Raw genomic sequence first — 13849 nt, 5'->3', positions numbered from 1 at the left:
CAAAAGTCTGGCACATTCATAGAATTTCACATACAGGGTATATTTATTTATACCAACAAGTACATAAAAGGTTTAGGTTAAGGTTTGACATATTCAATGGGTTCTTTGCACATAATATTTTTAAGAGCATTTGCCAATATAATGTACATAGAATACCTACGAGGATTTGGTCTACGGAATGCTTTACCACCAAAGAACTTATGAAAAGGTAAACTGGAAGCATAGATTGATTTTATTTATGGTCCCCAATTTTTTTTTACGCTCCCATATAAATGGGATTTTGTGTTTATTTCTGGTCTGAATATAATATTGAAACATTTGGGGAAAAATATACATCCTGAAAATCCAGCACTTGAGGTTAATATGGCAAAAATCTCTACAGCCACCATGTATTTCCCTTTGGTGCTCAGATAGGCCGGGATCATTGCAATCCAAACACTGCAGAATACCAGCATGCTGAAGGTGATGTACTTGGCTTCATTAAAACTGTCCGGTAATGTCCTGGCTAAAAAAGCTATAATAAAACTAACAGCTGCCAGGAATCCCATGTAACCCAGGACAGAGTAGAAGGCAATAACTGAACCTTCATTACACTGAATGATGATCGTTCCTTGATGAGAATATGTATCAAGTTCCATAAAGGGGGGTGAAATAGCCAACCATATTACATTAATTATAACTTGAACAGCAGAACAGCAGAATACAAAACAATTGGAGACTTTTAAACTAACAAAGCTTTTCCAGACACTGCCGGGTTGGGTGGCATTAAAAACAATGCAGATAATTATAGTTTTACCCAAAATGCAAGAGATTGCTATTGAGAAGAGTATTCCGAAAGCAGTTTGACGCAGCATGCAGGTTATATCCACAGGACGACCAAGGAACAGAAACACACAGAGAAAGCTCAGCATGATGGAGACCAGGAGGACAAAGCTGAGCTTCTTGTTATTGGCTTTTACAATAGGCGTGTCTTGATACCAAATAAAAATGACTAATATCATAACTTTCATAAGGAAACATAAAACTGAGAAAGAAGACAAAACAACGGCAATGGTATCACTTTTGTATGATAGAAATTCTTCCAGTTTGGGAATACATTGATCTTTCCTCCCATTGGGCCATTCATTGCTTAAACATTTCTCACAGTTTTCACTATCTGTAAAATAGCAAATACATTATTATTATTTTTACTTACTATTATCAAAAGTATGGTATTAAAAAATATTTTCTGTAATTCTGAAATGGTTTGTTTTCCCCAATAAGTGTTTGATAATTAACTACTATCACTGCCCAAGTGTAACTTTTAGTGAAATGAAATTAAATGAAGAGGCAGCATTTATTAACAAGTGAATTGTGTAGAACTTAAAAAGATTTCAAAATTTCAGTTCAAACAGCTGAATTTTAGTAAATAGATTCAAAAGAAACCAACTACAAAATAAATGGTAGTAGTTTTGTGAGCATAATATTACCGCCAAGCACAAAATAATTAAAACAAATTTGCATCTTTTATTAGAATAATTTCGAATAAATTTGAATGCAATTGTTCACTAGCAGCCCAACCACGTCTTCCTGAAGATGCCCCTCTGGCTAGGAAACCAAAGACTAAGGCCACACATCCATAGTCTAAGGCCAACTCAGAGGCACACAAAGCATGGCTCGACTCAGATATTAAGCTCTGTAACGTGCATCGCTCACTGTACCCTGACATAACAACTGAACTAACAGTAAGAAAATGGATGTATAGTACATGTGATCTATGTCATAACATATGCTCCAAGCTTTCCCTTTTCTGTTTATCTCCTATGTGAAAAAAAACAAAACTCAAATAAAGATTGTAAAAATAAAAGAATATAGTTTGATGTGCACATTTAGTAATAAGATGGGTCAATAGTTTGGGATCATCTCTGTCTTGCTTAGGAATAGGTACTATTTGTGGCTTTAACATTACTTCAGGAATCTTCCCAATAATCATGAAATCATTAAATATATTAATTAGAGTATAAATTATATTTTCATTCATCAATCTATAAAATTAATTGCTTAACCAAAATATTATTAATACATTTTTTTCACTCTTTTAGAGATAACTGGTTCAGCTATAATAAGGTTGATGCTTGAATAAATATGGTAAGTGTAAGAAAAACAAGTATTCTTTCTGTAGGGTGCCATATATGCCACAGGTCACAGGTTTACTAAACTCTAAATTTGACAAAGTGGAACCAGAGTAGTATTGTTATCAATCTAGATATGTACAGATTAGCAAAAAGCAGAATGCTAAAAGAGAAAAAAACACTAAAAGAATACTCAAATGTGTGGTAGTGAACAGTGAAAATAATCATACATAAAAATAACTGTTTGAGGAAAAGGGGGGACTATGCCTAAATATTACTTGTGAAGTGGCATGTTAATGCCTAAATTGAAATAGATGAATCCCAAGGGAAACCTAGACTTCAGTCTATTTTATGCTTCTATCTAGCTATGCTAGTACTATTATTGTCAAACTATCACTGGAACTTAATCAGTGTACCCTCGAGGGCACCTATCTCAGGCTACTGCAGCTTGCTAAGTCCTACAATAAACTCTTTCTGTGCTTATTAAAAACAATGATATCAATGATTAAAAGTGGAGTCTTTTGAAATATACAGCATTTGTGATGAGACCAATCTCGCCACATTGCATTGGAGGAGCCTGGTTGCCTGCCTGTTGCCTCTGGACTATGGCCCCAAGTTAAAAAGCTTGATTTTCCCCTGTAAAGACACGAAAGCTGGGTCATTCGGTGCTTGCTCTGTTTGAGCGGTGATACCCCAGATAGCTATGCCATGGAGCCCATTCGTATAATGAAAGACTATGGGAAAGACTTTGGCTCCATGGTAATTGAACTGTATGTGTGTGATCTGAGCGCCATTCAGTAATAATGTGTGCTCAGATCTGAGCTATCTGGGGATATGTTGAATGTACCTGTTTTATGCAATGGCTGCACAGTTATATATTTTTATGTATTTTATTGTCTTTTGCTGCCATGTGTTCAATGGAGTTTTGCCTCTGTCCTTGGAGATAATTGGATTACTTCCCAATTATCTCCAGGATAGAAGACTCTGTGGAACTGGTTTTGGGCAGAAAAGCCATGCTTCATTTGGTCACAAAGGACTACGATCTATCTTTTGAACCACTGGACCAATTTGTATGATTTTGACGTATGTTTGTATTTGGAGTATGCTGATTCTGAAAATGTTTTATGTGAATGTAATGCATACTTTTTAAGTTATGAATAATGTTGAAAAACTGTATTTCTCTGCTTGTGATAATTACATTACCCATTGTGTAAGGTAATTGCATCTGAGTGTCTGAGTGTATTGTACGTGTTTATTGTTTGTTTTCCAAAACCCTGTGGGTGGTACTAATGTGTATATAAGAACAATAAACCCATAGCTCTGGCTGTTCACTGCTTGACCCTCAACACGGAGCTTTGTCTCGTTCTTGGGGGGATTTACTGTACGCTGTTAGAGACTGATTGCCAGGAGTGTAAGCTGATAGTCTGCTTTTCCTGTTCGTCTGCTAGCAGCTATTTGTGAGGTTCCAGTTCGGGAGTTGGAGTGCTATTTTGTATCTAGTTTGGGAGTTTGGTGTTCTGCAGTAGCTGTGCCTGTATCTCTGGAAGGGGAAGATCAACTAAACGGCGGTTTAACTCCTTTATGCCCAGGGTGCTGTTACAGGATTAATATAAGACGAACCAACAGAATAGAGTTTTTTGTGTCCTTAATAAACTCGATTTTTATCTCTGTATGTTATGCTTAGGCCAACTGGAAAAGTCCATGTGTATTTTATGCCACTATTTCTTAGTTTAAAGTATAAGCCGCAAAACCTTTCCATACATTTCTAGTAGCCATGAATAGATCATTTAAAAATGTTATCGAGTCATACTTGTACTACCTTAAATACTTTGACCTTAAAGCAGTAGTGATCTTAGCCTTGAGTGTAAAGGAGTGTAGGCGCGCTATGATCTGGAAGACTAGTAGCTTTGGAAATTCTGTGAACTCTCTCAATAACAAATGGTTTGTTATCCAGTTGCAATCCCGGAAATATTAATAATTCTTCTAAGTATTGCTCCAGATTCGTGTGAGTTATATTTTCCTCTGATCTGATTTTATCCAGTTGTGCTTTAAGACATGTACTTACAACATGTCTATCTATGTTTAATGATGGTGTTGTATCCATAAATGTTGTTGTATCCATATTTTGGTTAAAAAAAAAAAAAAAAAAAATTATCTTACAAAATAATACAATTTTTAGAGGTAGTAAAGTAGGCTGTAACAATTTGTTTTGTTATCATGCAACAAATGCTAAAAAAAATTGTAAAATATTGTTTACTGCTAAAAGCCGGAAGGAACTGACTATAAACACCAGAACAATTACATTAAGCTGTCCCTTTAGTGTTGTGGTTTTGGAGCATGACCCTGTTTCTGCACTCTGATAAATGTAAGCATTGCAGTATGTGAACAATTATATATATATATATATTTTTTTTTTTAACAGTTCAAATGTTTCTAGTGGCTATCAATTAGACTTCTTTTTTTTTTATTATTATTGAATGTCTGGCATGGAATGTTGGTATATCTGCAAAATATATTGCTGTGAAAATCTAGATCCATTATGGATATGTTAGATGAAACGAGCTATCTTTAAATTTCTAAATACTGACAATAAAAATATTCCAGATATATACCAATCTATAAGCTATACCAAAAACAACATCTTGAAATAGAAATTTGAAATTATATATTGCTGATTTGGAGTATAAAATAATAATATAATATGGAATGACATACTTAGGAGATCTAAAAGAGAAAGGAAGTTTAAAGGCTTTTTTAACAAATGCAAAAAATAGTACAGGATACTTACTGTAAATTTATTTTCCTGGTCATAAGCCATGGCAGCACAACAATGGGTGGCCCCTCATATCCCTAATTAAACAGGAACTTCTAATTAAAAGAAGGGTATAAAAGCCTCCGCCCACCCCTTTCCCCCTCAGTCTTGTAACAAGCAATAAATCCGGGTGGGATCTTTGTGCTGCCATGGCTTATGACCAGGAAAAGAAAATTACGGTAGGTATGAATAAATGTTCTCCTTTCCTGGCCATATTCATGGCAGCACAACGATGGGAAATATCCAAGCAATAACCAAGGGAGGGAAAAAAATTACAGACACTAAATTAAATCCAATGTAAAAGTATATTGTCACAACAAACCAAAATGTGAACAACAAAACACACAATAATGGAATTCAAATGTCAAAAGCTGAAAGAACACTTTTACCAAATTGATCAAACTGTCTTGCTTTGACATCTAATTGGTAATGTCTTATGAAAGTGTTAGCTGAAGACCAAGTAGCTGCTCTACAAATCAGCTCTGGCTGACTTCTCGAGGGCTGCACCGTTCCTGTGGAATTCACTTCCCTCCTCCTTTAGATGCTCACCCATTCACCACTCCTTCAAAAAATCATTACCCACTTCTTCATAAAAGCGTATCAATTAAACTGTTAATTGCTCCCGACTGATTCCTCTCTTGCAACTGTCATTAGTCTAATACTATCCTTACCTTTTGTGTCACTTTACCCCACTCCCTCTAGCATGTAAGCTCATTGAGCAGGGCCCTCAATCCCTAATAATAATGAGATAATGATATAAGAAAAATATGGCTTACCTATACGTCTTAGAGTGTTACCTTTTATTGTGTGAGGAGGAGAGAGGCTCCCTTGAACAGGATCTGTCTTTATTTATCTTGAAGATATAATGAAAAGGAATTAGAATCTCAAAATTTTAGTAATATCTCTTTAAACCAGGCAGCAAAAATAACTTATTTATTTCATAAATGCAACTTAAAATCCTCCAAAGATGGTATTTTGTTGCATATTTGTTACATATATTTAATGCTCACAACTCTGAATTTTGTTGGAGGTGCAAAGTTGAAGTGAGAACATTGTTCCGTATATGGTGGAAGTGTAAAAAATAAATGAAAGAGATTCTGAAAATACAGACTAAAAAAGAGTGATCATGCTTTTTTTGCTTCATTTAGATTTACAAACTGAAGTCTAAATGTCTAAATGAAATTATAACTCAGATAAAATTCCAGTGCACTATGGAAAAAGGGTAATTTATTTAATTTAAGGATATTATTATGTTATTATTTATATAGCGCCAGCAAATTCTGTAGCACTGTACAATGGGTGGACTAACAGATACGTAATTGTAACCAGACAAATGGACGCACAGGAAATGAGGGGTTGAGGGCCCTGTGCAATGAGCTTATATGCTAAAGGGAGTGGGGTATAGTGACACAAAGGGTATAAGTAGGGGTAATGAAATCGGTTGCTAGAAAAATATTCACTGGGAACTTAGTAGGTTATTTTTGACAACTGCAGGAGAGGAGTCATTGGGGGTAGGGAGGAATGAAAATTAAAAATGATATGCTTTCCTGGAAAATTAAATGATATGCTTTCCTGGAGAAGTAAGTTTTCAAAGATTTTTTGAAGGAGTGGAGACTGGGTGATAGTCTAACAGAGAAGGGAAGGGAGTTGCACAGAAAAGGTGCAGCCCTGGAGAAGTCTTGGAGACGAGCATCAGATGTGGGAGTACGGACAGAGGATAGATGTAGGTCTTCGGCATAGCACAGGGGCTGCGTCGGGACATACTTGTGTATTAGGAAAGATAGGTAGTTTGGAGCATCATTATGTAGGGACTTGTAAGCAAGCACCAGCCCTATATCTAACTGGAATCCAATGTAGGGACTGACAGAGGGGGGAGGTGTAGGAGGTGCGGGCGGACAGGAACATGAGCCTTGCCGCCGCGTTCATAATAAATTGCAGCGGTGCAATCTGGGAACACATAAGACCACTGAAAAAAGGGATCAAGACGAGAAAGAACAATGGCATGGACCGCGTCTGGTGTTAAATAGGGGCAGATGCGAGCTATGTTTTTGGGATGGAAGTGGCAGGATTTGGCGATCGACTGGACATGATGGGAGAGGTCGGAGTCAAAGAGAACAGCCAGGCAGCAAGTCTGCAAGGTAGATGTGATGGTGGTGCCGTTGACTTGGAGGGAGGCAGACACTGAAGTAGCAACACTTGAGGGAGGAAAGACCAGAAATTCTGTTTTGGACAGGTTTAGTTTAAGGAAGTGAGCTGCCATCCAATTGGAAATCACAGAGAGACAGTCAGAGATACGAGTCAAGATGGGCAGAGAGAGATCAGGAGAAGACAGGTAGATTTGTGTGTTATCTGCATATAAATGATAATGGAAGCCAAAAAAGCTGATATGTATGTGTAAAAAAAACAGATACAATTTGTATCTTGTAATACCTTTCTTATTGGACTAATAGAATTTTTTAATGGCAAGCTTTCAGCAGAACCTCCCTTTCTCAAGTCTGACGCATTTCAGAGCAAGACAACACATAGAATTTAAAGTTGAATTGTGATTCTCTTTGACTCCGACCTCTCCTTCAAGCCTCATGTTCAATCTATCGACAAATCCTGTCATTTCCATCTCAAAAACATTGCACGCATCCGCCCCTACTTAACGCCAGATGCGACTAAGGTGTTGGTTCATTCCACTGTCCTTTCTCGCCTTGACTACTGTAATCTGCTTCTCAGTGGCCCTACATGCTCCCAACTTGCGCCGTTTCAGTCCATAATGAATGCGGCGGCGAGGCTCATCTTCCTGTCCGCCCGCACCTCCCATGCCTCACCCTTCTGTCAGTCCCTACATTGGCTTTCTATAAAATATAGAGCTCAATTTAAAATTCTGGTTCTTGCTTTCAAATCTCTACATAATGCTGCTCCCACCTATCTATCCTCCCTTATACACAAGTATGTCCCGTCTAGGCCCTTACGATCTTCTGAAGACTTACGTCTATCTTCTGTCTGTACTCTCACCTCTGATGTTCGCCTTCAAGATTTCTCGAGGGCTGCACCGTTCCTATGGAACTCGCTTCCTTCCTCCGTTAGATGCTCACCCAGTCTCCACTCCTTCAAAAAATAGTTAAAAACCCACTTCTTCATAAAAGCGTATCAATTAAACTGCTAATAGCTCCCAACTGATTCCTCTTCTGCAAATGTCACTAGTCTAATACTATCCTTACCTTTTTGTGTCATTTTACTCCACTCCCTCTAGCATGTAAGCTCATTGACCGGGGCCCTCAACCCCTCTGTTCCTGTGTGTCCAACTTGTCTGGTTACAACTACTTGTCTGTTCGTCCACCCATTGTAAAGCGCTGCAGAATTTGACAGCGCTCTATAAATATCATAATAATAATAATAATAATAATAATAATAATAATAATACAGGGGTTAAAGTGACATGAGTGCAGATAACACAGGTTTGATAGAACATAAACACCATTCTTGCAGAGAGGGCCGTAAATATCGTATGCAAAGATCAAAGTGAGAGAAAAAAAACAAGTAGTATAAAAATAGTATAAAAATAATGTGGAAGAAATGTAAAAAAATAACAAATCTCTTCTATTTAGAAAATAAAAACAAAGGCACACCAGACATTATGGACTGGTGTGCTTATAAAAGTATAATTAGAGGTAATTTGATAAAAATGGCAGCCATTGAAAATAAAAAAGAATTACCACCTCTCTTTAAATTATATACAACACTAGGTGAATACAAAAGGCAAAATAAAACAATACCCTCCACACAAACATCAAGTAAGATTGCAGAAACATAAAAATTGATATAATATATATATATATATATAATAACCAATTAATGAACAAAGCATCCAAATAGTGATGTCCCGGATGGTTCGCCGGCGAATAGTTCCCGGCAAACATCGCTTGTTCGCGTTCGCCACGGATGGCGAACATATGCGCTGTTCGGTCCGCCCCCTATTCGTCATCATTGAGTAAACTTTGACCCTGTACCTAACAGTCAGCAGACACATTCCAGTCAATCAGCAGCAGACCCTCCCTCCCAGACCCTCCCACCTCCTGGACAGCATCCATTTTACATTCATTGTGAAGCTGCATTCTTAGTGAGAGGAGGGACAGTGTAGCTGCTGTTGATTTGATAGGGAAATTGATAGCTAGGCTAGTGTATTCAGTGTCCACTACAGTCCTGAAGGACTCATCTGATCTCTGCTGTAAGGACAGCACCCCAAAAAGCCCTTTTTAGGGCTAGAACATCAGTCTGCTTTTTTTTTTGTGTAATGTAATTGCAGTTGCCTGCCTGCCCGCCACAATAGTGTCACAATAGCTTGCATTTAAAAAAAAAAACCAAAAAACTTTTTTGACTGTAATATAATAGTAGTCAGTTTCCTTCACTAGTGTGCATTTCAGGGCCTGCCCAGTGCCACCACTCACTCACTGGTGTCACAATAGCTTGCATTTAAAAAAACAAAACACTTTTTTGACTGTAATATAATAGCAGTCAGTTTCCTTCACGAGTGTGCGTTTCAGGGCCTGCCCAGTGCCACCACTCACTCACTGGTGTCACAATAGCTTGCATTTTTAAAAAAACAAAACTTTTTTGACTGTAATATAATAGCAGTCAGTTTCCTTCACGAGTGTGCGTTTCAGGGCCTGCCCAGTGCCACCACTCACTCACTGGTGTCACAATAGCTTGCATTTTTAAAAAAACAAAACTTTTTTGACTGTAATATAATAGCAGTCAGTTTCCTTCACGAGTGTGCGTTTTAGGGCCTGCCAGGGCACAGTGTCACACCAGTGCAACTCATATCTGGTGTAACAGTAGTGTACATTTTTAAAAAAAAATGCAATTTTAAATGTAATAGATTGAATAGCAGTTAGTTGTCTGCCAGCGTGTGTGTCAGGCTCACAGCGTATACTGTGCCCACTTGCCCAGTGCCACCACTCATATCTGGTGTCACAATAGCTTGCATTTAAAAAACACTAAACTTTTTGGACTGTAATATAATAGTAATCAGTTTCCTTCATGAGTGTGCGTTTCAGGGCCTGCCCAGTGCCACCACTCACTCATATCTGGTGTCCCAATAGCTTGCATTTAATTAAAACTAAACTTTTTGGACTGTAATTTAATAGCAGTCAGTTTCCTTCACGAGTGTGCGTTTCACTGCCTGCCCAGTGCCACCACTCACTCACTGGTGTCACAATAGCTTGCATTTAAAAAAAACAAAACTTTTTTGTCTGTAATATAATAGCAGTCAGTTTCCTTCACTCGTGTGCGTTTCAGGGCCTGCCAGGGCACAGTGTCACACCAGTGCAACTCATATCTGGTGTAACAGTAGTGTACATTTTTTTTAAAAAAATGCAATTTTGAATGTAATAGATTGAATAGCAGTTAGTTGTCTGCCAGCGTGTGTGTCAGGCTCACAGCGTATATTGTGCCCACTTGCCCAGTGCCACCACTCATAAATGGTGTCCCAATAGCTTGCATTTAAAAAAAAACTAAACTTTTTGGACTGTAATATAATAGCAGTCAGTTTTCTTCACGCGTGTGCGTTTCAGGGCCTGCCAGGGCACAGTGTCACACCAGTGCAACTCATATCTGGTGTAACAGTAGTGTACATTTTTAAAAAAATGAGTTGATGATGATGATGCATCCGTGGATGTCACGTGGGTGCCCGCTAGAAGAGAAGAAGAACAGGGGGAAAGTTCATATGGGGAGACAGAAAGGAGGAGATGAGTTGGAAGCAGGGGGAGGTCGTCGCAAGGAGCTAGTGGCACAGTCAGACAGCATGCATCGGCACCCGGGGTCAGCCAGACAGCACGCCAATCAACGCATGCTGTTGCCACCACCAGAATGCCGTCATTGCAGAGCTCAGCAGTGTGGCATTTTTTGTGTGTGTCTGCCTCTGACAACAGCGATGCCATTTGCAACCTGTGCCAAAAGAAACTGAGTCGTGGGAAGTCCAACACCCACCTAGGTACAACTGCTTTGCAAAGGCACATGATCGCACATCACAAATGCCTATGGGATCAACACATGAGTACAAGCAGCACACAAACTCAAAGCCGCCATCCTACTCCTGGTCCAGCATCTTCAGCCACGTAAACCACTGCTGTCCTCCTTGCCCCCTCTCAACCATCCGCCCCTCCGTCTCTCGCCTTGAGCAGTTGCTGATCATCTGCCCACAGTCAGGTGTCTGTCAAGGACATGTTTGAGCGTAAGAAGCCAATGTCACAAAGTCACCCCCTTGCCCGGCGTCTGACAGCTGGCTTGACTGAACTCTTAGCCCGCCAGCTTTTACCATACAAGCTGGTGGAGTCTGAGGCGTTCAAAAAATTTGTAGCTATGGGGACACCGCAGTGGAAGGTACCCGGACGAAATTTCTTTGCACAAAAGGCAATCCCCAACATGTACTCGATTGTGCAAAAGGAAGTAATGGCATGTCTGGCACACAGTGTTGGGGCAAGGGTCCATATGACCACTGATACCTGGTCTGCAAAGCATGGTCACGGCAGGTATATCACCTACACTGCGCATTGGGTAAACCTGCTGACGGCTGCCATGCATGGAATGTGTGGCTCTGCAGAGGAGTTGGTGACACCGCCACGACTTGCAGGCAGGACTTCTGCCACCTCCTCTACTCCTCCTACTCCATCCTCTTCCATAACCTCCTCGGCTGAGTCCTCTTCTGCTGCTGCGTCTTGCTCTACATCAACGGCACCCCCCCAGCTCCCCAGGTACTGTTATAAGGGAGAATCCTGAAGCAATCTCTGGAGACAGTACCTTTGAGTGACTTCTGTAACTGCAGATATTTCCAGAGAGATCCAGCAGAATGTAGGACAGCAGCAGAACAGCAATGGCAATCCTTTCTCTTCCTTCTGCTGGCAGGATGCAAGAGCTCATTCACACTCCTGCAGAAAGTTCCAGAATCTGCAGGGAGTTGAACATAAAATGACAGTCTTCTAATTCTCCTAGCAGAGCAGTAGACCGTCTCCAACTTCTTGTAGTTGCAGTGCATTAGCCTTCCCCTGTTATTATCTCACTGTCCCAGCAGTAATTGACCATATAAACAGGTAGGAACACACTTTCTTTATAGCAGACTCAGAGAACATGGCTTCTCCCCTGTCCTCTTCTTCCTGCCATCCTAGCCCCTCCTCCTCACAAGACAGGGCAAAGGGCAAAGTTCAATATCTCAAAACTTAAGTAAAAACAGTAAAATAGAGGGAGGCCCTCTGTAAAATCCTTGCCTTCCACTGGCAAGAGCAGTCCATCTGGTTTATAACCATTTAACAAGATGGTACAATACAATCTAATACAGGGAAATTCTATCACTTAATATTTCATTCACAGTATGCAATACATTGATTAACTTAGTGCACGTGTGGGGGTTCTGAGAATATGTGGGTTCCCCAATATTGTCATAGGTCAAGAATCTCGGGGCCCTCCGATTTCTTCTGCCTCTACCTAGGTTGCTCGGTGGTTGTCCACTAATTTCTTCATTACACGGTCTTTCGCCCACACCATTGGGAAGGGATCTGGTAGACAGAGGTCCAGATCCTCGTATAGAGTTAGAGTCCCTAACTGGTGAATGAGGGACACAGCTGGGACTTTCAGGATTCAATCCAGATGAGGGGGAACCTGTAGCTTCTTCTTTATCATTAGTTGGTGAAGTCCCGCTGGGACCTTCTCCAGGGTTGTCTTCTGATAGGGGACATAACAGGGATTAAACTGATAGGAATAGTACAATTTAACACACCTTATAATAACACAGAGAGAGGCAACGCAAAGACAGAAGAGTCTGAAGAAGAGGAGTCAGAGGAGGAAGGTGGCTTTGAGGAGGTGGAAGACCAAACACAGCAGGCGTCCCAGGGGGCTTGTTGGACCCTTGGAGTTGTACCTGGCTGGGTGGAGGAAGAGACCTTCAATGACATCAATGAGGACAAGGAACAGGACATGGCTAGCTTGGTATCCAACCTTGTGGAAATGGGGAGTTTGCGTTTGTGCAAATGGACTGTTTGCGGTTGTTTGCGGTGCGTTAAACGGGGAGTTTGGTCTGTCACTGTGAAGCGGGCGTAACCCTTACACTACCTGATCGATACAACATCATACCTGATGTTTTAAAGCAGGTTATTCCAAACAATTTAGGAATGTTAGGTGATTTATGCCCTTTATGGATTAAAACCACACTCTGCATCAACTATGTAATTTTCCATGGGAGTTTTGCCATGGATCCCCCTCCGGCATGCCACAGTCCAGGTGTTAGTCCCCTTGAAACAACTTTTCCATCACTATTGTGACCAGAAAGAGTCCCTGTGGGTTTTAAAATTCGCCTACCTATTGAAGTCTATGGCGCGTTGGCCGTTCGCGAACCGAAAATTTTATGTCCGCGACATCACTACATCAAAACAATTAGAAGCATTAAAAGCTCAATTGTACTTAAAAGGCAATAAACCAGAAACAATTATGTCTAACAAATTGAAAAAAGATAAATATAAAAGAGTAATACATAAAATAAAAGATATAGATAACTATCTAATGGCCCCTAGAATAATTAGGAGGAGCCTTTGAAAGTTTTTACCAGAATCTATATAGTTTACCAGAAGAAACATTCGGAAAGGAAAAGAGATTGAGACATTTTTGGAAAATTTGTCCATGCCTAAAATCCTAACGACCAACTAAGGCTGATAAACCAGCCCATAACAGAAAATAAATCTATAGCTAATCTTAAAACAAAGACTGCTCCAGGCCCAGATAGCTTTACAAATACATTCTACAAACTAATGAAAGATCAACTAAAAGGGGAACTCACCAATATTTTTAACTACATATTTGAAACAGGAGACTGTCCTGGCGAGCTGTTGAGAGCAAACATTGTGCCCATCCCAAAAGCAGATAAAGACCTAGAACACATTGGCAATTAGAG

The 13849-nt window shown here is 39.8% G+C and overlaps 1 protein-coding gene across 1 annotated transcript in view; it reads right to left on the bottom strand.

Annotated features, from left to right (window-relative positions):
• Positions 1 to 236: 236 nt before the first annotated feature.
• LOC134566018 (uncharacterized) overlaps positions 237 to 13849 on the bottom strand; it is a 123402-nt gene continuing 109789 nt past the window's right edge. Inside the window, exon 9 of the mRNA XM_063425733.1 lies at positions 237 to 1156. Within this exon, the coding sequence (XP_063281803.1) occupies positions 237 to 1156 (920 nt within the window). The remainder of the gene's footprint in view (positions 1157 to 13849) is intronic.

This window comes from Pelobates fuscus, chromosome 6 (assembly GCF_036172605.1).
Source record: "Pelobates fuscus isolate aPelFus1 chromosome 6, aPelFus1.pri, whole genome shotgun sequence".
NCBI lineage: Eukaryota > Metazoa > Chordata > Amphibia > Anura > Pelobatidae > Pelobates > Pelobates fuscus.
This window is presented reverse-complemented; position numbering and strand designations above follow the sequence as displayed.